The sequence below is a fragment of the Phocoena phocoena genome, chromosome 12, assembly GCF_963924675.1.
Source record: "Phocoena phocoena chromosome 12, mPhoPho1.1, whole genome shotgun sequence".
Taxonomy (NCBI): domain Eukaryota; kingdom Metazoa; phylum Chordata; class Mammalia; order Artiodactyla; family Phocoenidae; genus Phocoena; species Phocoena phocoena.
The window spans coordinates 7,895,897-7,923,229 of record NC_089230.1 but is presented as its reverse complement, the minus strand read 5'-3'; the positions used below and the strand labels follow the sequence as shown (position 1 = coordinate 7,923,229).

Genomic DNA, 27,333 nt, shown 5'->3' with positions numbered 1-27,333 from the left:
GTTCCCTATTAATGGACATTTGAGTTATTTTATAACTTTTGCTATGACACTACAACAAGTAACCCTGCCTACATGTTGCTTCTATAAGTGAAGGTGTATTTTCAGAATAAGGTTAGGGTTAGAAGTGAAATTGCAAGACGTAAGAATAAGTGCATATATAATTTTGGTACTCCACAGGGCTTGAATCATTTTCCCATTCCCACCAGGAAATTTACGAGCACTGTTTCTCCATTGCCGTGTAATTTCAATGTGCATTTCCATTATAAGTGAGGACGAACAGACTTTTACGTTTCGGACCATTGCTGGTCTTTTGTGTGAAATGTCTGTTCATGTCCTTGCCCATTTTTCTCTTCGGATTTTGGTCTTTGACCATCTGGAGTATAGTTTAATCTCATCCCCATAAATCACCTCATTCCAGAACACCTCCTTTGGGGATAAACGGTTTGGGTAAAATTGGATAAGGGCAGCCCAATCAAAAGATTACCTGACCCCTGTAGGAAGTATGAGACTTGTTTCACGTCTACCAGGTAACACCATCGGTCTTATGCGACGGTCCGGATGACACACAGCCTTGCGTAAGGGCGTATATTCGAATTTAAAAACTTATATTATCGGTTCCATTAAAACCTCACAAGGTTCGCCTTCCCCTCGCTTCTGCGTTATCAAGGTGCCCCTAGAGCTGCTGACATAGGTAAAACCTCCACGTACTAGACAATAGCTCCCCGGTTTCGCCTCGAGATTTCAAGGCGCGGACGAACCAAGCGTCCAGGAGGCAGCACTTCCTGACGGAAGAAAGAGCATCGGTTTCCAAATTCTCAAAACTTCAAACAGCAACAAGTCACGAAGCCTCAATTGCTCGGACTCCCCGCCCACGGTGTCGCTCCTTAGGTTGCACCTTGCCGACAGCGCGCGGAAGCATCACAGATGGGTGCTGTACCAAAGGACGGCCAATTACACGCCGCCTTCGCCCAGATTCCTCCGCCAGAGGCAGCGCCGCAGCCGCAGGTGGCCCGGCGAGCTTGTCCGCCCGGGGAGCGTGTCCACCCGGCGCCGCCAATCGCGACCCCCGCCGCCCTTCCCGTGATGCCCCGCGGCTGACCTGCGACCTCGCGGCTCACCACTCCCAGAGGCCCGCTTCCTTCCCCGCCCCCGCCGAGCTCGCAGCGCTTCAGCGGCCGCGGGGCGTGCCACCAGGCGCAGCTCTTCCTGTAGCGACTCGAGGCCCTCAGCGGGCGCCCTCCTTTCGCCTTTCCTCCCCGCGGCTGGGCCCGGCGGGCGGGAAGCTGTGGCCGCGTCCCTGAGACAACTGGTCGGTGAGTGGGCCGGGCGCTAACATGGCGGGGCGGAGAAGCGGGCGGGCGCCGGCGGCGTCGCGGGGCGGGGCGGCGGGAGGAGCGGGAAGGGGGTGGGGCGACGGGACCTCGCTTCCTCCCTCAGCGCCATTTTGTGGCAGCGAGACCTGCAAATAAAGGGGAGAGCCGGGGCTGTGGCGGGAGGAGGAGCGCGGGGGCTGGCGGCAGCGGGGTCGGGCGGCCTGGGCAGCGAGCGGGTAGCACGGGGTCAGCCTATGTGACTGGGCGGCGCCGGCGCGGCCTCCGTCAGGAGAGGTAGGTGCGGGCCGCTCGCCGGAGCGGCGGCGAGGATCTCGGGGTCCCCAGGGCTGAGGCGCGGCCGCCCGGCCCGGGAAGGGGCGGACGGAGCACAGGGGGCGACTCGGGCTTCCCGGGCCCGCCGGCCTCCCGTTAGCCGCGCCGCTTTTCCGCCTGCAGGGACACTTCCGCCACCCCGAGGCCATTTTACCTCCGTCCTCAGGGTCCCGGGGGCTAGGTGGGCGCTCCCGCGGGGCGGGCGACAATCGGAGGCCGCCTTCTCGGTGCGCGTCCAGTCCCCGCCCCGGTGTCGCCGGCTCCCACCTCGGCCGGAGCGCGAGGACTGGCAGCACGAACCAGTTCAGCAGGGGAAGGAAAGCAGCGTTCGTTGATCAAATCGCACGTCGCGCAGTAGCTTAATATTGCAGCTGCGTTGTCTTGTAGACTTCCATTTTTAAATGATGGCATGCGTTCTGAATTAAAAAGAGAAAAATTATTTATTGAATTAGAGGTTTTCGTGAAATTTTAGAGTCCCACCTCGGATCCCTGTAAGGCTGTTATTAATTTTTTAAACCATATTTCACTAGTCAGTAGGGAGCACATAGTGGAAAAGTCCAAGTTTGTTTTGGTGAAGTCAGTTGGATATTTGATCCTAGAGGACTGTGTTAAAATCCTTAATAACCGTGTTTATAAAGCAAGAAACGATTCTTTTGCCCGAGATTTAAAAAGATAAAGAAATATTTTCATGATCATGTTACAGTCCTGAGTTGTCCATGTAGTTTTCCTTCTCAGAATTTAGTTAATTCCATTGCTGAGGAAGATACGTGGAAGTCACGCGTCTGTCACCACAAGCCCTACCGGGTTTTTGTTTTGTTTTGTTTTTGAAGTATAGTCGATTTACAATGTTGTTAGTTTCAGGTGTACAACAAAGTGATTATCGACCGGGTTTTTTATTTAAAAACTTTGACCATTAAGATTTCTATGACAGATAAACATGTTGTAGACATCTAAAACCCCGTATAAAGCTACCGTGAAAATCTTTTCAAGATGCCTAAATGTTATATATGTACACATGCCATTTAATAGCATCTGATTAGGCAAGTTGGGGAAAGAAATTGCGGTCCATTAGAAATTGGGAAAGAAATTGGGACTTGTGATAAAGAGGAGGTTCAATTTCAAGGGTTTTGGTGGCTGTATTCCTAGAGTGCGTTCAGATTTTACGTTATCTTAAGCAGATAGCTATAGCTAAGAGATCAGTATTTTCACTTCTCAGTGGCGGAACTTAGGCAAACTACCTAAATTTCTAACTCCCAAAGGACAAAAGTACTGATAAAAGTGTATCCCAGGCACTGCTATTTTTTACTTAGCTCATCTAATTTATAGAACTTCATAATATATAGCTTTCCTGATTGAATTTTGAGTATTTGTCAGAAATGGGTTGGTATAATACAGAAAATCCGTAGCAGCCTTGTGGCATGGAGATGAGAGTTGTAATAATTGTATTTGTACAGTACGTTACAGCTTTCAGAGTCCGTACACTCTTGTATGTATGTATAGGTGTAATATGGAATTCCCTTGAAAATATTCTTTGTTTAGAGGTCTTGATCATTTTCATTCAATTGTACATTTTCTTGCTCTTGAAAAAAAATATTTTTCTTGCTCTTAAAAATTTTCTGTTGCTTTGCTTTTGCAAAGCAAGATGTAGATAGTATTTGGTTTTATTCTTGTTTTTATTACCTTCCATTTTTCTGCATCTAAGTATTTTCTATTACTAAGCTTACTAGAGCAAAACTTTTCAATATTCCTATAACAGTATATCCCATTAGATATTAAGGCGGTGTATCAGGCTACATTCAGTGCTATAAATAAACATTCTCAACTCTTGAAAATGTAGTTGGTGGAATTTACTTTAATCTTTCCTAAATACACATTAAAATTCTCTTTTATGTTAATGTTAGTATTTTATTTGGAATATCTTTTGTTTGTATAGTATCTTTATGGCACTTAAAACACTGACATTTGTAGCACTTTGTGGGGCAGGCAAAACTGGTATCCTCTTTTTGCTGATTTGGAGACTGCAATCTAGAGAAAGTGACTTGCTCAAGATCACATGACTGATACATAGTCAAGAAAAGTTGGTCTTCCAATTCCTAACAAGTACACTTCAACTACAGTGCCTAGGCTAATACAGTGTCAGATTATTAGTTTCTTACATTTAGTTGTGATTAGTTTCAGCAAGGTACGTGATTTCTTACTGAAGTTGTGTTGGCTGGTACTTGCTTCTCTGTTAAGGGAGAACTGAGTTGCATATCTTGGGATCATAATGCTAAGAGCCAGAGAAGTACTGGGATCTGGGATGCTAGGCACCTAGCCTACGAAAACCGAACTCTCCATCATAAGGTGTTTCTCAGTGTAAAGGCATCAGGAGTAGATGGTGGTTCTGACAGTCTGAAGAGCTATATTACCTCTGAATTATCCACATGGATAACAAAACTTTACATAAAACATAAAACCATGTTTTAGCCAATCCTCTTAAACTTGCTAAAAGGTAGCCAAATTGGTCAATTTTTGCTTCTTTTCTGTTTTGCTGTTCTGCATTCTCTAGCTAATGCTAGAGAATTCTAGCATTCTAGAATTCTAGCATTCTCTAGCTAATGCTAATTCTCTAGCATTCTCTATTCCCCCCATTTTTTAATAAGTAGCTGTTTTAATCTGAGCTAATCACCTAATGATTCATAACCCTTTTCATCATCTGGAAAATGGAAACTAACTTCGACTTTAGAAGTTGTGGTTATTAAATAAGTGATTCATAGCACTGGGTATATATTCATTTTTTCCCTTCAAGACTCAGGGTTCAAATCCAAATGATATTTCAGTCATTCTGTTTTTCTGATATGAGAATAGCTTGTTCTAAGAACCTGGAATATCCATTGTCTTTATGAACATAGAATTAACTTTAGATGGTATTGTGCTTGTCAATTGTGCTAAAAAAAAATTGTCTTGGGGAGTAATAAATTTCACAGCACATGTGCAGTGGGAGAGTCAGAATTGAGAACCAGGTTCTATTTTGATTAAATAGTTGAATGTTGATGCTTTCAAATTTTAAGCCTGTTTCTAATTTGCCTTTTGCCACACTGTCCATTTAACTGTTGTGGCATATCATGGAATCTCAAGCAAAGATTGACTTTTCATCTGCTAAAGATAAGGGAGGAATTTCTTACTAAATGCTTATGCTTTGATTTCCCAAGTCACATATTCCATAACATGTGGAGTGACTTGTGATTGAGAGTCAACATGTGAAACGCAAACATATACAAAACCTGTATTTATTCCTGACTTAACGTTACAAATTTAAACATCTATTTTTATAAAGAAAATGTAGGTATTCTTTAAGCCGTGTGTAATTAGAATCTACCCAGCGTCAAGCTTTTTAAAAGGAGAGAGAACATAAGCCAGTGTTAAAAATGTAAATAACTTGCTGTTTAGAATTCTGAAAATTGGAGGTCACCAAGAATTCTGCAGTGGGGCTTAAAGACAAAAACAGGAGACTCCCCTGCTGGTACAGTGGGTAGGACTCCGGGCTCCCTATGCAGGGGGCCAGGGTTCGGTCTCTGGTCGGGGGAACTAGATCCCACATGCCACAACTAAGAAGCCCGCATGCTGCATATGGCATTATTTCATTCTTTTTTATGGCTGAGTAATATTCCATTGTGTATATGTACCACATGCACAGTTTTGAGATGGGAAGCCTTTAGAAGGATTTAACCAGAAGACTGACATATAGGTACACATTTATATACTATTTAAGTATGTTAAAAGTTCAAATGGCTCAAATTTTCTTGTACCAATTTATTACGTTATTAGTACGTTATTGATATTTACCTACTATTTAGCATTGGACAAATGGGAAGTTCAAAGGAAATGTTAAACTTGAGTTGTGGATTCCAAGAGGTTGCAGTCTAGTGGAGGGAATGCCCATTAAAACCATTTTAAAATATAAGTAGTCAGGCCTCTGGAGGTGAACATGGTGAGCGTTTGTTTCCAAATGCTTGGGTTCACTCTAGAGTCACGTTAGGATAATCAGTCACTAAGCAGCTGTCTATAACTTGCAACAGAGATTATAAACTGGGTGATAAGGGGGCTAAAGTAGGCAGGGGCCAATTCAGAGAAAAAATACCGATTTTTAAATCGTAGAAATATGGTCATGTCTTCATAGGTATTGGTTGGTCATAGAGACTTGATCAACTCCATCAGCTCGGAAACTAATGATATATGCTCAGGTTTTTGTTTTACATCCAATGATAAGATTATCAAAGAGGGAAGAATTAAGGCAGTTAATTTATGATATGATCAATATATAATTTTTTTCCTTAAAATGTACTGATTTCTTCAACTCAGTGTACCTAATCTGAAAATCAGGGTTTAGTGACAGTATGATTAGAATATTTGAATTGGGATTGTATGTAATATAAAAAATGGTATTGAAAATCATCTCCTTTTGAGGAATCTCAGATATTCATTAAGAAGTCAAGTAGCTTTTAAAACTCAGTTTTACACTGTAAATTCTTTGATTAAGTTATTTTTATTGCGTATAATTGACATGTTATTTTCAGGTGTACAACATAGGGATTTGATGTTTGTATACATTGCAAAAGGATCACCACATAAATCTAGTAACCATCTGTCACCATACGTAGTTACAAAACTTTTTTTCTTGTGATGAAGATTTTGACTCTTTCAGCAGCTTTCAAATCTACGTAATACAGTATTATTACCTATAGTCACTGTGTTGTACATTATATCTCTGTGAGTTATTTACTGGCTACTTATTTAATTGTTTGGAGTTTGTAGTAAGTATGGTAGTATGTATGGTAGCAGGTAAAATAAACTAAAAAGAGTTTAAGATGTAAGGGAACATTTATGACTTTGCTGCCAGAAAGGATACCTAGGAATAACTTTAAATTAGCTTCTCTTTGTTAAATTTGAGTATTAGGAAATAGCACAAATCTTTTCAGTAAGCATAATAAAGTTAATGAGGGTATTTCTGTCATTAATCTTATTCAACAGGGTTAAGTGAATTTTATGTAAATTTATAAAAGAAGCTAATTTTGAGATACAAATTATTCTGTGACATGAAGTTAAATAATGTAGGGGTATTTTTATTGAGGTGTAAATACCTTCATACCTACATTGTGTAGTGATGAATTATCATGAGGATGATAGATTTGACCTTACTATAACAATGTTAATTCTGTAAAAGGAAAGGCTTAGCAACTGGTCTTACCCTTCCTCTGTCCTTTCAACAAGATGCCTGAGATACTGCCTGAGGCCAGTATCGGACTTCAGCACAAACCTATTACTTCTGCTGCCAGATTTGTCTTTCACAGGGCAGTTGTAAGAATGCATTGAAAAATTGTATTTCTTTGGGACTTCCGTGGTGGTCCAGTGGTTGATTATGTTTCTTTCAATCCTTTGTGGCAACATTACAAAGAATGATCAACTTTTTTATAAGAGAGTTTAAAAAAAAAACCTAATAACAATAGTAGTGTAAGATGTTAACAAAGGAGAAACTGGGTGCAGAGTATATGGGAACCCTGTAATATCTTTGCAGCCTTTCTGTAAGTCTAAAACTAGTCTAAGAGGTATATAATTTTTTTCACATCTTTATCGGAGTATAAATGCTTTACAATGTTATTAGTTTCTGCTGTGCAACAGAGTGAATCAGCTATATGTATACATTTTATCCCCATATCCCCTCCCTTTTGAGCATCCCTTCCACCCTCCCTCTTGAGCATCCTTCCCACCCTCCCTCTTGAGCATCCCTCTAGGTGGTCACAAAGCACTGAGCTGATCTCCCTGTGCTATGCAGCAGCTTCCCACTAGCCATCCATTTTACATTTGCTAGTGCGTATATATCAGTGATACTTTATTACTTCATCCCAGCTTCCCCCCCCACCCCACCCAATGCCCTCAAGTCCGTTCTCTACGTCTGCATCTTTATTCCTACCCTGCCACTCTAGGTTCATCAGCACTGCTTTTTTAAATTCCATATATATGCGTTAGCATACGGTATTTGTTTTTCTTTCTGACTTACTTCACTCTGTATGACAGATTCCAGGTCCATCCACTTCACTGCAAATAACTCAATTTCATTCCTAAAAGGTTTATTTTAATTTAAAAAAATAACCGAATGATTTGGTCATAACTGAATTCAGTAATAAATTCGTTTGAAAAAGCCAGTCTTTTTTTCTTCCTACCTTAACTGGAAGAAAATCAGTTGACTTTCCTCTCTTTATTCCTTTTTTCTAGGATTCAAGATGACCAACGAGGAACCTCTTCCTAAAAAGGTTTGTTTTTTCAGCAGTTTCTAAGCACTTCTTTTGACTAATAGAGTTGAAGGCACTATCCATATTGTTTGCTTGTTGTTTACTCCTTGCCTTATATTGATAGCATCATGGGTGTATAATGTGTGAGACATTGTATCTAATATGTAATATATTTTTAGAATATTTTCAGCCTTTGGAAAACTTTTGTAATAATGACATCCCCATGGTCAACTTGTAGCCTTTATCATATGAATATTCCCAGCTATATAACTACAAATAATGTCAAAATAAGAGATTATTTTACAAGATCCTATAAGTTACTTATTTTCTTTTTTTTCCTAACTTAAATCCCTTTGGTTGTAATGCAGAACCACTTCCATATTTTTCAAAAAAGTTTACAGCTAGTTCTTAGATTCTACCATTTCCTTTGAAGTTTTATTTTCTAGTCTCATTTTCCCCATTTTATCTTCAGTTTAGTCACTATGACACACACACAAAAGAGGTTACAAAAGAATAACAGTTTCTAAGAGGTATTTGTAATTCAGTTGGGAAAGTAGGGGTATGTGCTTATTAACCAGTGAATATTTAAGTGGACAATTTAAATAGTAAATGTTACGGAAATTTCTGTCCTAGGTTTTGGGGTCAAGTGCTTTAACAGTCTTGAGAATTACTGGGTGCTTTCTGTTAGGCTTTTAATATATTCTGGTATAATGATTTTCCCTTTTCTGTTTTCTGATAGTAACATGTTACTGGTAAATGCTACAATTTGAAACATTTTTATAAAAAATGTTTTAATATCTTATAAGGGAAATTAATAAGACTTAATTTTATATTAAAGTAGGAGAGGTGCCTCAGCTTTACAATCTTCTTTTGGTATAGAGAAAACATTTCATATTTCTCAATTTCCAAAGCAATTTCATCTCATTAGAATATTATGCCCACTTTAAAGAACTTTTTATTTTGAAATAATTACTGATTCATAGGAAGTTGTAAAGAAATGTACAGGGAGGGGGCTTCCCTGGTGGCGCAGTGGTTAAGAATCCACCTGCCAATGCAGAGGACACAGGTTCGAGCCCTGGTCTGGGAAGATACCACATGCCGTGGAGCAGCTAAGCCCGTGCGCCACAACTACTGAGCCTGCACTCTAGAGCTCACAAGCCACAACTACCTAGCCCATGTGCCACAACTGCTGAAGCCTGTGCACCTAGAGCCCATGCTCTGCAACAAGAGAAACCACTGCAGTGAGAAGCCCGTGCACCACAAGGAAGAGTAGCCCCCACTCGCCGCAACTAGAGAAAGACCACACTGCAGCGAAAGCCAATGCAGCAAAAAAAAAAAAAAAAGGGCTTCCCTGGTGGCCCAGTGGTTACGAATCCGCCTGTCAATGCAGAGGACGTGGGTTCAAGCCTTGGTCCAGGAAAATCCCACGTGCTGCAGAGCAACTACTGAACCCTCGTGCCACTACTGAAGCCTGCATGCTTAGAGCCTGTGCTCTGCAACAAGAGAAGCCACCGCAATGAGAAGCCAGCGCACAGAAACGAAGAGTAGCCCCTACTCACTGCAACTAGAGAAAGCCCACGTGCAGCAACAAAGAGCCAACGCAGCCAAAAATAAATCAAAAAAAACCAAAAAACTTTAGGGCTTCCCTGGTGGCGCAGTGATTGAGAGTCCGCCTGCCGATGCAGGGGACACGGGTTCGTGCCCCGGTCTGGGAGGATCCCGCATGCCGTGGAGTGGCTGGGCCCGTGAACCATGGCCGCTGGGCTTGTGCATCCGGAGCCTGTGCTCCGCAACAGGAGAGGTCACAGCAGTGAGAGGCCTGCATACTGCAAAAAAAAAAAAAAAAAAAAAAAAAAAAAACTTTATAAAAAAAGAAATGTACAGGGAGGTTCTGTGCACTCTTTACCCAGCCTCCTTCAGCGTTAACATCTTGCATAACTGTCAGACATCTTGCATAAGAATATCAAAACCAGGAACTTGACATTGGTACAATCCACAGAGCATATTCAGACTTCCCTGGTTATGCGTGCATTCTGTGTGTGGCTCTATGCAGTGTTATCACTTGTAACTTAATGTAAACAGCACCACAACCAAAATAGTTACCTGAACCATTACCACAAGTCTCTCTTATGCCATTTTTTATAGCCACATCCATCCTCTCCCACTCCATTCTTAACTTAACCCCTGGCAACAACTCATCAGTTCTTCATTTCTAAAATTATGCTATTTCACAAATGTCGTATATGTGAAATTATGCTGTATTACATATCCTTTGAGTTTTTCCACACTGCATAATATCCTTCAGCTTTATCCAAGTTGTTGCATATGTCAGTTGTCTGTTTCTTGTATTGCTGTATTTCATGGTATCATAGTTTACTATTCACCTGTTGAAAGACATCTGGGTAGTTTCCAATTTTTGGCTATTACAAATAAAGCTGCTGTGAGCATTTGTGTACAAGTTTCTGTGTGAAAATAAATTTTCATTTCTTTGGAATATGTGCTTAAGAGTGCAACTGTTGAGTTGCATGGAACATCCATTTTCAGTTTTAAAAGGATTCGCCACACTATTTTCCAGAGCAGCTGTACCATTTTACTTTCTCACTAGCAATGTATGAAGGCTCAGTTTCTCTGCATCTTCACTCAGTATTTGGTGTTACCACTATTTTTTTATTTAGCCGTTCTAATAGGGTGTAATGATAGCTTATTGGGTTTTAATTTGCATTTTCCTAATAATGATACCTGTTTTAAAGATAACAAATAGTCCAACTTTTAAAAACTTCGTTCCAAAAAATTAAGACTTTTTTTTTTTTTTTTAGATGTTGGTAGGAGTTTATTAATTTATTTTTGCTGTGTTGGGTATTCGTTTCTGTGCGAGGGCATTCTCTAGTTGTGGCAAGTGGGGGCCACTCTTCATCACGGTGCGTGGGCCTCTCACTATCGCGGCCTCTCGTTGTGTAGCACAGGCTCCAGGCGTGCAGGCTTCAGTAGTTGGCACGCGGGCTCAGTAGTTGTGGCGCACGGGCCTAGTTGCTCCGCAGCATGTGGGATCCTCCCAGACCAGGGCTCGAACCCGTGTCCCCTGCATTAGCAGGCAGATTCTCAACCGCTGCGCCACCAGGGAAACCCAAGACTTTTTTTTAAAAAACGTCGTAGTATGTACTGAGCCATTTAAGTTTCAGACATTTCAGTACAGGTTTCCTTTTGGGAGGAGCTTTGTGTGTCTTTGGTAAAAAGGGGATTCCTAATAACAGAAACCAGCAGTTGAGGGATTAAAAGTATGATCCTGTCTTCATAAAAATAAGAATATAAGTGCCAGTGGTATTTAATATTTAAAACTTTTAGAAAGAGCACTTAGTTTGTATCATAATTCTCTTTATAGGTTCGACTGAGTGAAACAGACTTCAAAGTTATGGCACGAGATGAATTAATTCTCAGGTAAAATGTTCTTTTACCAAATAAAAATCTTTCTATAGAACATTATTATGTTGTGATTCTGTACTATAGTGTTTATTTGAGGTATTGTTTTGTTTTTAATGTTAATACATCCTTAAATCATTTAATATATTTTTTGAACCTCTTTCCTACGGCCTATTTCTTCATTATATAAACATTGGGGAAAGCATAACACTTTAAAGAACTAAAGCACTAGCTTGGGTAACTTCTAGACTGATAGGTAACCTGACTTTTTTTCTTGTAGAGGGCAAATATTCAGAACTTTAACTTGAAAAGCATTTGTACTTCATGTGTATAACTTGCTATGGGGAAAGACCCTGTTCTCAGGAAGCTTTCAGTTTACCAAATGAATAGACTTGTTTTGATGTAGTTAATTTTTTTACTTTTCTGCGTAACATATGGAAAAGTTGTACTCCTTAAGGATAGTCTTCTCGTTGTGGAAGAAATATATTATTTACTGGTGAAGCAGAGTTACTCTTTCTCATAACTGTGACCTTGGTCAACTCATTTAACTTTATATATCTTTCATTTTATTATCTGCAAGTTAAAGCAGTTGGATTAAATTACTTTTAAAGATGACTTCCAGCTCTGAATTTCTGTGGTTATCTTAAAATGTCTTACTAAAGCAGATTGTCAAGTACAGCATTATATTATTCGTTTTTCAAATGTAAGAAATCAGAAAATAGGATCACGCATGTTTTGTATTTTATAACTTAAATATATTCTTTTTGCATTTTATCACTATGGTAATTTTTTTACGAGGTAACTTTTAGATTAAAATGAATTTTTCAGGGCAACTTGCAAGTTCATTGAACTTTTTCCTCTAGAAATTTCAAGGAATTTTTACTTGAGGAACTGAGTAAATTTAACAGAGTGGAAGTTGGGGAGAGAAAAGGTGGTTTTATAAGATAGGGAAACACAGATGACATGCTCCATTGTTTCCTAGAGCCCGATAATTTCCCCTGCATTGCTACTCTTCATTTTGGTGCGTGGGCTTCTCGTTGCGGTGGCTTCTCTTGTTGCAGGGCATGGGCTCTAGGCATGCAGGCTCAGTAGCTGTGGCGTGCAGGCTCAGTAGTTGTGGCTCGCAGGCTCTAGAGCGCAGACTCAGTAGTTGTGGTGCACGGGCTTAGTTGCTCCGCGGCATGTGAGATCTTCCCAGGCCAGGGCTCGAACCTGTGTCCCCTGAATTGGCAGGCGGATTCTTAACCACTGCTCCACCAGGGAAGTCCTGTTGTATTCTTTAGATTCTGCTTATGTGATGTGATATCATACAGTATTTGTCTTTCTCTGTCTGGCTTATTTCACTTAGCATAATGCCCTTCAAGTCCATCTATGTTCTGCAGATATTCTTTTTTTTTTTTTTTTTTAGTTTATATTCTTGAGGTAGTTTAATTTATTTAGGGACTTCTCATTTATGACTTTTAAGTAGGTTTTTTCCTCATTAATTCTCTTTGTGATTTTAAATTAACTGCTACTTAGTCTCTTTTTTCTACTTGATGAGGATGTTTGTGGTTTGAGCTTTTATATATATATTTTTTGTTTGTTTTTAATTAAGGCTGCATTGGGTCTTGTTGCTGCACGTGGGCTTTCTCTAGTTGCGGCGAGCAGGGGCTGCTCTTCATTGTGGTGCACGGGCTTCTCATCAGTGGCTTCTCTTGTTGTGGAGCATGGGCTTTAGGCACTCGGGCTTCAGTAGTTGTGGCTCACGGGCTCTAGAGCGCAGGCTCAGTAGTTGTGGCTCACGAGCTCTAGAGCGCAGGCTCAGTAGTTGTGGCACACAGGCTTAGTTGCTCTGCTGCATGTGGGATCTTCCTGGACCAGGGCTCGAACCCGTGTCCCCTGTATCGGCAGGCAGATTCTTAACCACTGCGCCACCAGGGAGGTCCCTGAGCTTTTATATTTCTCGTTTCCTCTAAAATAAATAGTTCTTATATAACCTCCACAAAACATCTTTATTCATCCCAAAATGTTGAATGAACTCCTCTTTGTGTCCTAGGTTGTAGAGGCCGTAAAAATGAGCATGCCCTTGGCCTAGTCTTTGTGTAGAATGGATTAGCTTGATATTATGGAATATTTTTGTTCATTGTGTTGTAATGTTAATAAATCTCATAGCAAACTTGTCAGAGGTTTTTGTTTTTTTTTTTTTTTTCCACTGTTGTGCCCTCTCCCATTGCGGAGCACAGGCTCCGGAGGTGCAGGCTCAGTGGCCATGGCTCACGGGCCCAGCCGCTCCGCGGCACGTGGGATCTTCCCGGACCAGGGCACGAACCCGTGTCCCCTGCATCGGCAGGCGGACTCTCAACCACTGCGCCACCAGGGAAGCCCTTTGTCAGAGGTTTTAAGATTATAAAAATATTTTCTAGGGCTTCCCTGGTGGCGCAGTGGTTGAGAGTCCGCCTGCCGATGCAGGGGACACGGGTTCGTGTCCCGGTCCGGGAGGATCCCACGTGCCGCGGAGCGGCTGGGCCTGTGAGCCACGGCCCCTGGGCCTGCGCGTCTGGAGCCTGTGCTCTGCAACGGGAGAGGCCACAACGGTGAGAGGCCCACATACTGCAAAAAAAAAAAAAAAAAAAAAAAATATTTTCTAAAATCAAAGTAAATTTTAGTTAGCTGTAACTGAAGAGCACCTTGAAAACAGCTCTTCAGTAAGCAAGGTGGCAGGCGGCTTACTTTCCAGGAGCAGTTGCTTAAATGTAAGACTGGGGAAAGTTTGTTATCTGCAGTAATTGCCAAGAGCAGCTAATATGGCCTATATTTTGAGGGTAGAGGAATATAATGAAGAAAGGTCCTGATGGCATATGGCATGTATGGAAGTTGTTTCTGCTAATTAGATATGCTTTTGAAAAATAGTATGTTCTCTCCCCCCCACACTTTTTTTTTTTTTTTTTACTTTGAGAGAATCACGTGGTATTTTCACATAAGAGCCGAGATAACCTTCAGTCCCTTATAATCAGGCACTTAAAAATTTTTTTTTAATGTTTTTTAAATTTTATTTAACTTTATTGATTTTTGGCTGCGTTGGGTCTTCGTTGCTGCACACGGGCTTTCTTCTAGTTGTGGCGAGCAGCGGCTGCTCTTTTTTGCGGTGGGCAGCCTTCTCATTGCAGTGGCTTCTCTTGTTGCAGAGCACAGGCTCTAGGCACGCAGGCTTCAATAATTGCGGCATGCGGGCTCTGGAGCGTGGGCTCAGTAGTTGTGGCACACGGGCTTAGTTGCTCCGCAGCATGTGGGATCTTCCCAGAGCAGGGCTCGAACCCATGTCCCCTGCATTCGGATTCTTAACCACTGCACCACCAGGGAAGTCCCTAGGCATGTTTTTTAAATGCCTTTTGTTTGAGGTGGAGAGCATATCTGAAAAGTAGGGTTAAGTTTTTCAGTCAGCTTCCATAATCCAGGCAACATGCTGAACATCAGTGATACAAAGTCCTGTATGGTGTGTGATCTGACCCACGGGAACACTGCTTGGTGTATTTTCAGCAGGGAACACTTTTCTCTGTATTTCCATTTACCTAACTCCTGTAAGTTGAGAAGGAATAATTTTGAAGTGACTCATTTATTATGGGTTAAACTAGATTTCTAGTTATCTCAAAATGGAAGAGACATTAAAATTCATGCAGTGGAATTCTCAGTATTATTTAAAGCTTATGGATGTGGTTTTCTAGTATATTTAATAAAAGCAATTTAAACATAACTAATATGGATTTATTTTTGTACTAGGTGGAAACAATATGAAGCATATGTACAAGCTTTGGAGGGCAAGTACACAGATCTTAACTGTAAGTTTGAGTTTTAGCTTTCTAAAGACTATGTGACTATTGCATTTTAGATTGTTGTTATAAGCACAGGATAACTGGTTTTACTAAGTAATTTTTATTCAAGCATTTTATTGAGGAGCTCTGTCCAGGCACTATGCTGGGTGCTAAGAAATAGGTGAATGAGACATGCTCTGTCTTCTTGAAGAGTTCGCAGTCATTGGAGAAGACCAACATGCAATAATCTTATAATAGCACTTCTCTTTTAACTGAACTACAAGGTTCTGAGAGAGCATAGATAGGGAAATTCACAACTACTTGAAACTTTCCTTGATGTGTCCCTTCCACAGAGAAATTTCAAGTGAAGCATGAGTTATTACTCTAGAAGAGAGAAGCAACCAGTATTAAATTTATGATAGCTTAAATTGTAACAGTAGGATATAGCTGTGTGTATTTATGGATTTTTCAACATCTGCTAAAAATAATACAACGAAGTTTATCATTTCAGACCAATTTAGTCTTTGTCACTTTTCACTGAGTTAGAGTAACATAATATTTGTGAGTATAAAAACCAGTGCACTTTTCCAAGTTCAGAAAGTTTAATATCCTAAAATCTCAATTATTTTATGATTATAGTATAATCCATAGAAGTTGTGAACATTATGAAAACTTAAAGTAATAATTATCTCTGCAGTTATGGGCATGTTTATATTGAATAGGTTAAAAACAGTACTAATCAGGACTTTGTGAATACTTCATAGTATAAACAAATGCAAATAATGAAGTTTCCTGGTGTTTGTTGGCAACAGATTAGACTATAACAACGTAATCCCGTCTAGCATTAAGTGGCTGTGGACCCGTATAACAGCACTAACTCCTAAAAGAGCGCTCATGATCAGGAACAGATTTCATTGTTACAGAAGCATTGGTAGAATAGAAAGTAAAGATTTAAACTTGTTACCATGGTTTTTATCATCTGTTCAAAGGCAATCAGAACTTTCTTTTGGTTAGTTCAGTTTGATCTTGAAAATTATATTTCATGATGTTGGGGGTTTTTTTCCTTTAATCATCAGCTAATGATGTAACTGGCTTAAGGGAATCTGAAGAAAAACTAAAGCAACAACAGCAAGAGTCTGCACGCAGGGAAAACATTCTTGTAATGCGACTAGCAACCAAGGAGCAAGAGATGCAGGAGTGTACTGTAAGTATTTCAAATGTTTTAAAGTCTTTTTGAGGAATTGGGTTTTGGGTCATGATGACATGTATTAATTCACATTAAGCTAATTTTGTTACTTAATAGGAATTATAGATGCACATTTTGTTAAGGTAGAAATGCTTTGAGCTTAAATGTGCTAAATGTAAAATTTTGATAGATAACCTTTCATTATTGGATTTAAAGTAATTTTTCTGTGGCCAAGAAGTCAAAAATCTTATTCTCTGAAACCTCCATGATTTATAAGAATTAGTATATTGGTTCAGATATCTTTAAGTAACTGATATCTGAGGGTATAAGCAGCATTTACTCTTTACTAAGCAAGCCGTCTGATTAGTTTCTCCTCTGCTGTCTTTACCCCTTTCTGTATAAAGTTATTTTTCTTAGTATCGTCAACTTCTACCATGTCTTTTAATTGTTAATCTTTCATTCGTACTATTTGCCATGTCTACATAGATCTGAAATCTAATGATATATTTGATCCTTTAGCTCTGGGGTTGAATTTAGAGTCAGCTTTATGCTGTCTTTGACAGTCTTAGCCCTTTCTTTTGTTGTTTGTATATGTCAGTTATATAAAATAGGGGCAGCTCTATTCCTGTTGTTCCTAATCGTTTTTTTTTTCTTTCTTTCTTTGGTTTTTTTTGTTTTTGGACTGCACTGCGCGGTTTGCGAGATCTTAGTTCCCTGACCAGGGATCAAACCCAGGCCCCTGCAGTGAAAGTGCTGAGTTCTAACCTCTGGACCGCCAGGGAATTCCGTGTTGTTTCTCATCTTAAAAGCTGAAATTTTCCTGAATTTTTTTGTGTAATCTCCATTTGATAGTTATTAAAATCTAGTGCATAAGGCAATATTCTGGTCACTGGAGACTAATAATCTGTGGGGCACAGTTCTGTTTCTTCTCTCACCAATAAAATGTTCTTTAGGGCTTAATCACAATCCCTATTCTTCTTGTGCAGACGCTGTCTGTTGTCCACATTTCCACAAGTCTTTAGTCCCTTTTCCTTTTTTTTTTTTTTTTTTGCTGTGCTGTGTGGCATGTGGGATCTTAGTTCCCCGACCAGGGATTGATCCCACGCCCCCTGTGCCCTGCGTTGGGAGTGCAGAGTCTTAATCACTGGACTTCCAGGGAAGTCCCCTTCACTTCTTCAAAATGACTTCTTTACCTGTTAAAGAGTAGCCTCTGTTATTTTCTCTATCTTCTCACCATTCCTTTTGTTTTTACCAATTTAGTTTCCATCTGCACTGCCACTGATATTTTTTCTGTAAAGTCACTAATGAACGTATTAAGAAATTTCTCTTTCTCAGCACTCGTATGTCTCTACTTTCCCTAACTTCAACTATTGACCATTCCCACCTTTGGTTTTTTTTTTTTTTAACCTAGATACCTGGTTCCAAGAAGTCTTACCAACATTTTGAATATAAGGTTTTTGTTTTTGTTTCTTTTCTGTAACACCCACCCATCCCATTCAATTTTTTTTTTGCTTAGGATTTTCACATCTAATGGTATGAGTACTGCTTCTCGAGGGCCTAGTCTCAAAACCATTTAATTCTTTCTTCTTGTGATATTTAGGACTCTAGGTTCTACCATTTACTCATTAATAGTTTTAGGTTTCCCTGTTAACATGGCACTGTGCCAGATGCTTATACATGCAAAGGATGAATCTTACCTTCAGAGTGCTAGCACCTGGTAGATAGAGTGTGAATAGATGGTGCTGATGATGTCTCATAAAACCAGTGCATCTTGATTTCTTTTTATCTCTTGAATCCTATTCTTGACATTCTAGTCCAGATACTTCTTAACACTTGCCTAGATAGTATGTGCTGTTGACTCATCTCAGTGATTGTGCAGCCATTCCATATACACAGGCAGTTTTGATCATGTTATGCCCAGTCAGGGCCTTTGGTGATGCCTCATCACCCTTTTGTCATCTCAGCCTATATTTAAGAGTTTTTTTCAAGTAGAACCTAACTTTTTCCAGCCACATTTTTTTACAGCTCTTCTCTGCACAGGCCAGCCGAAGAACTCACTGCTCTTTCAGTTAGAACACAGTGAAGTTTTGCAGAGAGGGCAGCAGGAGCAAACACAAGGAAATGGCAAGCTTATGTGTAGCAGATGAGGGCCGTTCACTGTGTAATCTAAATACTAGTAACTATGTTCGTGTAAGAGAGGCAATGTTTTCTTAGCGATAGCGGTACATGCTATATGTTACATGGCATGCTTTATTCCTGTTAGATTACCTCAGCAGCTTGCATTATATTGAATAAATAGGTGTACTTTTTGGTTTAAAATGAGTTACTTTTAAAATTCCTTAAGCTAAAAGAGGAAAAAATAGTTCTCTTTGCTCAGTGAAATACTAACTAAATGTATCCTACTATACTTGTATCTTTTATGGTAGAAATTAGCTGCTTAGGGAATGTTAGTTTCGGTCGTTTTTTTGCGCTATGTGGGTCTCTCACTGTCGTGGCCTCTCCCATTGCGGAGCACAGGCTCTGGACGCGCAGGCTCGGCGGCCATGGCTCACGGGCCCAGCCGCTCCACGGCATGTGGGATCTTCTCGGACCGGGGCACGAACCCGTGTCCCCTGCATCGGCAGGCGGACTCTCAACCACTGCGCAACCAGGGAAGCCTTAGTTTCAGTCCTGTTTAAGGTTTACTGTGGAGCAGGATCTTGAACCAGATCTACTTTGGGTGTGAAGAAAGTGATGCATTTAATGATGATACACTGTATCTCATATTTTAGAAATGTATTTTTAGTGTGCTAGTAAATAGTACAACCAAAGTTGAAGTTGAAGGTTTCATATGTAAGCAGAGGGTTTTGGTATGGTGGGAAAAGCCCTAGATTGGGAGTCAGGAGGCTTGAGAACAAGAATTCTAGTTTCAGTACTGGCACTGAACTAACTATCCTTGGACAGTTGGCTTATCTACTCTCTCAAAAATAAGCAGTTTGGACCAGGTCAGTCACCTTCCAGCCTTACAATGCTGTGATTCAAATCTACTTGGAGGGGAAAAAAATGCTTAATTTTGGGTTAAGGTGCTGTTTATAAAGCTGTAATGCCAACTCATGTAAATATGTAAGTACTATACATTTTTAAATTTAGAAATGCAAATATGTTTTAAATTATAACCTTGTAACCTGGTGTATTTTTAGGGAACTTGTATATAGACTAATTTCCCATAAGCACAGATTTACTTACATAAGTAATATTTTAAACTTTGCTTTTTTTCCCCAGTGGGCATCAGCATTTTTAGTAAATATAACAGTGATGGATTGATTGATTTTGTACTGTTTTGGTTGCCAACGTGTTAGTCTCCTTATAGTTGAAGTTTCTAAATACGGAGTGCAATCAAATGGCCTTTATTCCTACATGGATAACCTTAAATAGTTTCCTGGGGGGTTTTTTTCTTCGTTTTTGGCTGCACAGCGTGCAGGATCTTAGTTCCCTGACCAGGGATCGAAGCCAGGCCCCAGCAGTGAGAGTACTGACTCTTAACCACTAGACCCTCCTAACCAAGGAATTCCCAAGTAGTTGTTTTTAATTTGTACTTTTAGAGGATTTTATGATCAAGGGGGGAAAGGACTTAACAAAACAAGTTGGTAAATCCAGTGAATGAAAGGGATTTTATCTCTTCTTAAGTATGTTTCCTTGGATTTGGTAGTAATTGGCGTTTTTTTGCTTTGCACAGACTCAAATCCAGTACCTCAAGCAAGTCCAGCAGCCTAGCGTTGCCCAACTGAGATCAACAATGGTAGACCCAGCGATCAACTTGTTTTTCCTAAAAATGAAAGGTGAACTGGAACAGACTAAAGACAAACTGGAACAAGCCCAAAATGAACTGAGTGCCTGGAAGTTTACGCCTGATAGGTAAACAAATCATACTCCCCAGTCAAGACTTCCCTGACAGTCCCACTACGAGAAAGCTGTGGTGGGACAGCCAAGTACTCGTTTCCACACCAAGACTCAGACTTTTTGAGCCAAAAAGCCACATTCTTATACTATCCAGCTTGTAATGGTTAATGTAAAACTTACCAGATGAACCTTGTGTTTCAGCTTTTTTCTCTTCCCCCTCCCCTTGCTTCAGAGGCCTGATGGCGTCGGACTATTCCGAAGAAGTGGCCACCTCCGAAAAATTCCCCTTCTAGAACATGTAGACACTTGAGAAATGTTTCTGTTTGAAGAAAATAGAGGGAGAAACAGAAGTCTTAAGTCTGTGGCACACTGTGTCTTCAGACAGTTTGGAGGAATGAAAACCTAGAGATTTAAAATCATGAATTGAACATGTAAAATTCCAGTAAATGTAAAGATGGAATATGCATCGCTCTTAACCTTGAGCATAGTGACTTAGAGACACTGTATATCAGTTTTGCCAATAAGACTGTGGACTTCGTGATTGTTGTTGAACTTCTGGGTCAAACTCAAATGAGGTGAATTTTGCCTTTAAAGGGTTTATTTGCTAAGAACCAACTTAATAGTCATGAGAGAATCAAATAATAGATGTCAGTACAAGTAGTTCATATATTTAACCATTTAGTTTGGGGCTCCATATTACTTGATTGAGCCTTAAATCAATGTGGTTTCACTCAATGGTTTGTTCTCTGAATGGTTGCTAATACTGTAGATAATCTTATTGAGGACTGTACAAATAATGAAGGTGTGGATCAAACTTCAGGTCTAAACTGTTTGAAGCATTATAAACATTCATTTCACAACTAGATTGTATAAGGATATTAGCTGTGATGAGACTCACTGCGTTATTTTTTTCAGTAGTGAAATTTATGAAATCCCCATTCCATTCAACAGGCACATGTTGAAAGAGCATTGTCGTTGGTGTTAATGGGGGAATGTGTTCCTTCATTGTATTTGGGCCTTTTGTATTGCACTCTTGATATTAAATTAAATGTGCCTTGAAATAGTTGGGTTTTTTTTTTGTTTTGTTTTTGGTTTTGTTTTGTTTTTTAAGTTCAAGGATTACTATGATGATTTTGTTGTACTTTTAACATTTTGGTTTTGGGGGGGCTGTGAGAGCAGACTGATTTCGAAAAAATTGTTGCTGTGCTCTTCAAAGTGAAGGAAAAGGCTCTGTGTCTCATTTTTTAAAGACCTACTTTTTTCCAGCTGGTATCATAAAAGACAAGGAGACTTGACACTTGTTGCTTTTTGACACCTTGTCCCAGGATATTGCAGTAGACATTAATGTGGGACAGCTTCACAGGGTGCCTGCCAGAAGATTGGGGACAGAATGTATTGGAACTGTGGGCTGGCCTAAGTGAGACATTTTGTGAATTGGAAAAAAAAAAAAAAAACAAGGTATAGTGATCATTTCTAGCAAATTCATTTGATCATTTAGATAAATGAGGCATTATTTTCTTCATGCTTCCATCCAATCCTGGAGGTGAATTTTTTCGTCAGATCATTCTATAAGTCACCAATTCGAATTTTCACTTGGTGATAATGGAGTCTAAGATGAGTGGAAGATAAATGTTCCAGATTGCCCCAACGTTTAAGTGCAGTTTTAACAAGGGTGACTTAAGTTCTCTCTTAATCATTCAAATCAATTGTAAGTATCTTGTATGTGTGTGCTTTAGGGAACTGGTTGTGGGGCAGAGGGTGGGCTGGAGAAGTGGTTTGTGTGACTTCACGGCAAGAAATCGCTTCTAAAATTCTCACTGCTTGTGGGGGTTGGAGGGTAAGTAACCAAATCTGTTTGAAATTGGCTTCTTGTGCCCGATCTAAGGCTTTTGTGTATATGTTATGCCATTTAAGATCACAGTAGAGAAGGCCTGTGTATTCTCAGTAGGTCAGGAAATAATTCATAAAAGGTATCATTAACATGTACTCAAATTTAGCCAAGTATCTTTCTTTGCCACTTAGGTAACAGTCACCTTGAAGTGGGTTTTTTATTCTTACTGTTAAAAACTTTTTTTTAATTAATAAGGTAACACATGCTAATGTATAAAATTGAAACAGTGTAAAGAAAAGTGGAGGTGAAAAGTGAGTTTTACTCCTGGGTGTGACCTTGCCCTTCCCTGTTCTATTCCGCAGGAGTAGTAAGCACTTTTAAATTTCTTGGGTATCATTAAGATAATTTGTGTGCATATACAGTAATTATATATATATATAGATAGATAGATAGATAGATTTTAAACAAATGTGACATACATGTATACATACATACAGATGATTTGTGCCAGGGCTTTCCCCACCCCACTTTATCCTTGGGCATTTCCCCATTTTTTTTACTATATTTAAATTACTTACCATTTTTAATGGTTATATAATATTTTCATTGTATTAGTAAATCATAACTTACTTTAATTACCTATAAATGGGTTTTTATTTTGTAAAAAGTAGGCTATAAGCCAGAGTTCATCAGGTGGTATAAATACATCATTAATTTGAAACAAATAGTCCTCAATCAATACTCTGGAATAATTCAAATAGAATGGGTTATGTGGGTTTTGTTTTGTTTTCCACTTTTTTATTCTGTTTTAAGAAAGATCTCATGAATTATGTTGTCCACTTCAGTTAAAATATTTCATACATGTGACAATGCGTATATTTTAGAGTAGTTAGAGGGATATATTGCAGTGTTTTGACAGTTTTCAGTTTGCATTTAAACATTTAAGTACTTGTGTGTACACCTCTTCAGAATACCCTGTCTCCCTTCCCCTTGATAACAAAGCAGTGTACAGTGTCCGTTCTTTTTTATAAATCATTCTCTTAAATTATTTCCTATTGTATTTTCTTTGTGGGTTATTTGATTTTTAGGAATGAGTTAGATTTTTTTTTTTTTGGTAAAATGATTCCAAAGACAAGTTACTTGTAATTGGATTCTTACCATCTTTTGTGATATGATGAACACAACACAGATTTTACATGACATAGTAAAATTACAGAATGTTTAAAGAACAGTTTTTTGAAGATTTGTTTTAAAGTGATCACTAATTTTAGAAGTGGTAGGATTATTTTAGAACAGGCATTTATAAAAAGGCATGACTTCATAAATGAAATACTTTTTGCATTAGAATTTGTGATACTTTATATGAGGTTAAGTCAGGTCACAATGTACTGATTTTACAATTGTCTATGTTTTAAAAAATTCATATAAAAGATTTCTCAGGTTGGTAAACACTAATGCTATATACTTTGCAAGAAAGCAGTGTTGTGGGAGCATAGGCAGTAAAGTGGAAGGAATGCCCCTGTCTTAGATGGTGGTGCGTGTTTCTTATTCCTCATTTGATTTGTAAACTCTTGTTCCCTAGAGGCTAAAGTCTGAGGGTGCTTATAGGAAATGGGGGATATCTGGAGCTATAATAACAATGAACAGAAATATCAGCTAATAAAGTTGCCATGTAGAGAAAAAACCCTTACCACATGCTAACTCATGGCTTTCATCTGAGGCTCCTTTGCGCAGTGGTACCCCAGGTTTTACCAGAGATTTGTGTAAGGAAAATGTATTAAAAACTTTTGCTTGAATCATATTGGGTTAGAACATGTGCTATTGATAAAAGAACCTTGCAACACTGAGCCAAAGAATGAGAAACATTTACAAAGTGCTCCCATCTTAAAACATTTAAAAAGTGTGTGTACGGCAATTGCAAAAATGCAACCAGAAGCCCCAGTAACAGTGTCTCAATAAAACTTCACTGCTTTTCTTTAGCCTCATTAATAAGAATAGAAAGAATCACTTTTAAAGAGTGCTAATTTAAGTATATAATTGTGATGTTACCTTTGAAACTTGGATAGGGACAGTTTGATATTCTTGTGATGGAGTAAAGTTCAGAATGACCTTACTGGTTAAAAAATTTTTTTGCTGACACTTTCTATTGTTTTCTTCTTTTAACTCCTTTAAATAGGGCTTTCATTTGCCTGATACACTACTTCAAATTCATCTCATCCTTAATAGTAATATAGGGGATGAACATTGATTGCATTTTTGCAATTACTGTGTATATGCACATAGGTCTATAGTACATTGCACTAGCACTTGGTAACTAATTTGTTGAAAGTATGGCACTCCTGATTTGGCACACACTTACATATTTGCATTATTTATGATAAGTAACTCCAACCTTATTTTTGTGTCCTAAGAGTAATCTTTTCAACATGGATAAAATCTTCACCACATACCAATATTAAAATTTCAAAAACTTCCATCCCAGTTTAAGACAGCTCAAAAGTATATATATATCATATGAAATTAAATGAGGGATTGGTGAATAGGAATAGTCTGAAGGCTTTTTAAAAACAGTAACTGAACAGGCCTCACTTAATGCAGTAAATAAACGTGAGAACTGCCTATTAAGAGGCATCCTTAAAAATGCTGATCTAGCAGGAATAAATATACTCTCATTCATTTATATATTTATAGGTGCTAATTTTTATATATTAGGTATTTTAAAGAAGTTTACATTTGTGGTTGATGTTACGTTAACCCTTTCAAGAACTTTTCTGTTGCATAAAGCTAAGTACCTTAGTGTTTTCTAATACTGTATATCTAAAATGTGTGTTAATTAACTGGCCTGTTTCTATTTCAAATTATAATTTGGGATAAAAATAGATTTCAGAATCAGTTATTAATAGAAACAAAAAGTAGCCATTTAGGTACTTCTTTAGGTTTCTAAAATTTTTGCTGCTGTATTGGCAAAATACTGAAATGTACAAGATGGATGTGTTCCAAAAAGAAGATGGTAATTGTAGGGAGGCATCTGCTGTGACATAGTGTTATGTTCTGTACGTGTTGAATCTATCGTTGTAATAATTGCAAGCAAAGAAGGTTGTAGAGAGTTTTGTCTTCATTTTGTGATGAATGGCTCTTTCCTTTACAGCCAAACAGGCAAAAAGTTAATGGCGAAGTGTCGAATGCTTATCCAGGAGAATCAAGAGCTTGGAAGGCAGCTGTCCCAGGGACGTATTGCACAACTTGAAGCAGAATTGGCTTTACAGAAGAAATATAGTGAGGAGCTTAAAAGCAGTCAGGATGGTAAGGGGTTTTTTGAAAAGTTTGGTTAAGTTTGCACTGGCTTTAAAATACTGCCAGGCATGAGTATTATAGATTAGAGTGTATATGCTCATCTCTGCCAATGGTTCTATAAAATTATAAGTGAAATATTTCCAGTTGAGTCAGCAAACAAAGCCATTTAATCTTAGCGGTCCCCTCAGCCTCCCCCCCCAGCCCCTGAATTGTTTATTGTGCAAATTTCATAAGAAGTTTTTGTTTTTTAGGGGTGGGATTTGGCAAAAGATAGAAAGGCTGTTGTATTACTAAAGCATTATGTAGCTATATAAATTTATATTCAGTGCTTAAAAGAGGGAATATCTTCATTTAACCAATTTCTGTAAGTGTAAATCTTGGAAGTATTTGGCTATTTCCAGGGATCTGAAAATATATATAATTGATTGTGGAAATTCCCTGGTGGTCCAGTGGTTAGGACTCGGTGCTTTCACTGCCGGGTCCAGGTTCCATCCCTGGTCAGGGAACTTAAGTCCCTGCAAGCCGCACGGCATGGCAAAAAAATAATAAATAAATAAAAGTATATAGTTCATTTTACCTTTTAAGATCCTATTTAGTGAATAAGATGTAATAGTTCTTTGCTAAGACAAACGCAACTTGTCAGCCACCATCTCTTTTTTTGTTGGGCAAGTATAGTTTCATCCGTGCCGTTTCTCCTTTGTGAGGAAGATTAGTAGTAAGAAAAATACCCAAGCTCTGGAGATTAAATTAATTGCAAATTTGTAGTTAATTGCAAAGAAGGTCGCTAGTCAAGCAATATCTTTAAAACTGCCTTTTCAAAGTGATGGTTCTTAGCTCTCACTATTTATAAATATAGTAAATAGGAGGTTTTGTATAGTAGTAAATGAACTCCCCCCCCCACCCCACCCCCAAGGCCTTTTTAGAACTTAATAGACATCTGTATTTTTATCAGTTTTCAAGAGTTATTTTCTCTGAATTTTGTTCTTGGATGGGGGATAATCCTTGATGACTGCATAGGCTTCTTTGGAGTATTAGAGTAGAGGACCGCACTTCCCCAGGGGCTAACCTGCTGTGGAGCTGAGACATTGGCTCGGAGGATGAGGAGTAAGGGGCTGGACATGAGGCCCCAGCTCAGCAGACGTGGAGCAGCTTCTGTGGGCTGTGACCAGTTTTATGTGGCTAGGTAGTTTGAATAAATTTAAATTTGGTTGCTTTAATATATTTATTTTAAGCTTTTGCCTTCCTCCCCAAAACAAACTCATTGTTGAATGGCTATTTTAACATTCCAAGCAAAATTTTAAAGTACTCTTGTGATTTTATAATTGTTATTTGTTTATTTAAACATTTACTGATTGCCTGGCTTTGTGCAGGCACTAAGAAATATTTTTAAATATGTTAAAAGATATTAAAGTAGGTTTGACTCTCCTTTGCACAGAACTGAATGACTTCATCATTCAACTTGACGAAGAAGTAGAGGGTATGCAGAGTACCATTCTAGTTCTTCAGCAACAACTGAAGGAGACGCGCCAGCAGTTGGCTCAGTACCAACAGCAGCAGTCTCAAGCCCCAGGCCCGAGTACCAGCAGGACTACATCTTCTGAGCCTGTAGGACAGGCAGAGGGCACAGGTAAAGACTGCAGTCGTCTGGCCAACGGACCAAGTAATGGCAGTTCCTCCCGGCAGAGGACGTCTGGGTCTGGATTTCATAGGGAGGGGGACACAGCCGAAGATGACTTCCCTTCTTCACCAGGGAATGGTAATAAGGCCTCCAACAGCTCGGAGGAGAGAACTGGCAGAGGAGGTAGTAGTTACGTAAACCAACTCAGTGCGGGGTATGAAAGTGTAGACTCTCCCACGGGCAGTGAAAACTCTGTCACACACCACTCAAATGACACAGACTCCAATCATGACCCTCAAGAGGAGAAAACAGTGAGTGGGAAAGGTAACCGAACTGCGGGTTCCCGCCACGTTCAGAATGGCTTGGACTCAAGTGTAAATGTACAGGGTTCAGTTTTGTAAAAAA

The 27,333-nt window shown here is 39.3% G+C and overlaps 1 protein-coding gene across 3 annotated transcripts; it reads left to right on the top strand.

Annotated features, from left to right (window-relative positions):
• The first annotated feature begins 1,137 nt into the window (after nucleotides 1-1,137).
• Nucleotides 1,138-27,333, top strand: WTAP (WT1 associated protein). 3 transcript variants are annotated; one of them, XM_065888606.1, is made up of 8 exons: nucleotides 1,138-1,313; nucleotides 7,899-7,936; nucleotides 11,295-11,350; nucleotides 15,089-15,147; nucleotides 16,197-16,324; nucleotides 20,022-20,200; nucleotides 25,165-25,319; nucleotides 26,746-27,333. In XM_065888606.1, exons 2-8 carry the CDS (start codon nucleotides 7,907-7,909, stop codon nucleotides 27,327-27,329), a joined length of 1,191 nt encoding a protein of 396 aa, XP_065744678.1. In that variant the 5' UTR covers nucleotides 1,138-1,313; nucleotides 7,899-7,906; the 3' UTR covers nucleotides 27,330-27,333. The 3 variants fall into 3 exon arrangements, with proteins under 3 accessions (XP_065744678.1, XP_065744677.1, XP_065744679.1); XM_065888605.1 differs by lacking the exon at nucleotides 1,138-1,313 and adding an exon at nucleotides 1,441-1,607; XM_065888607.1 differs by lacking the exons at nucleotides 1,138-1,313; nucleotides 25,165-25,319; nucleotides 26,746-27,333 and adding an exon at nucleotides 20,418-20,478 and having other exon boundaries at nucleotides 7,907-7,936.

Coding starts and splice junctions, on each gene's coding strand:
- WTAP (XM_065888606.1), top strand. CDS start 7,907: ATGACCAACGAGGAACCTCTTCCTAAAAAG. Junction 15,148..16,196: donor CAAGTACACAGATCTTAACT/GTAAGTTTGAGT, acceptor TTTAATCATCAG/CTAATGATGTAACTGGCTTA. Junction 16,325..20,021: donor AAGAGATGCAGGAGTGTACT/GTAAGTATTTCA, acceptor TGCTTTGCACAG/ACTCAAATCCAGTACCTCAA.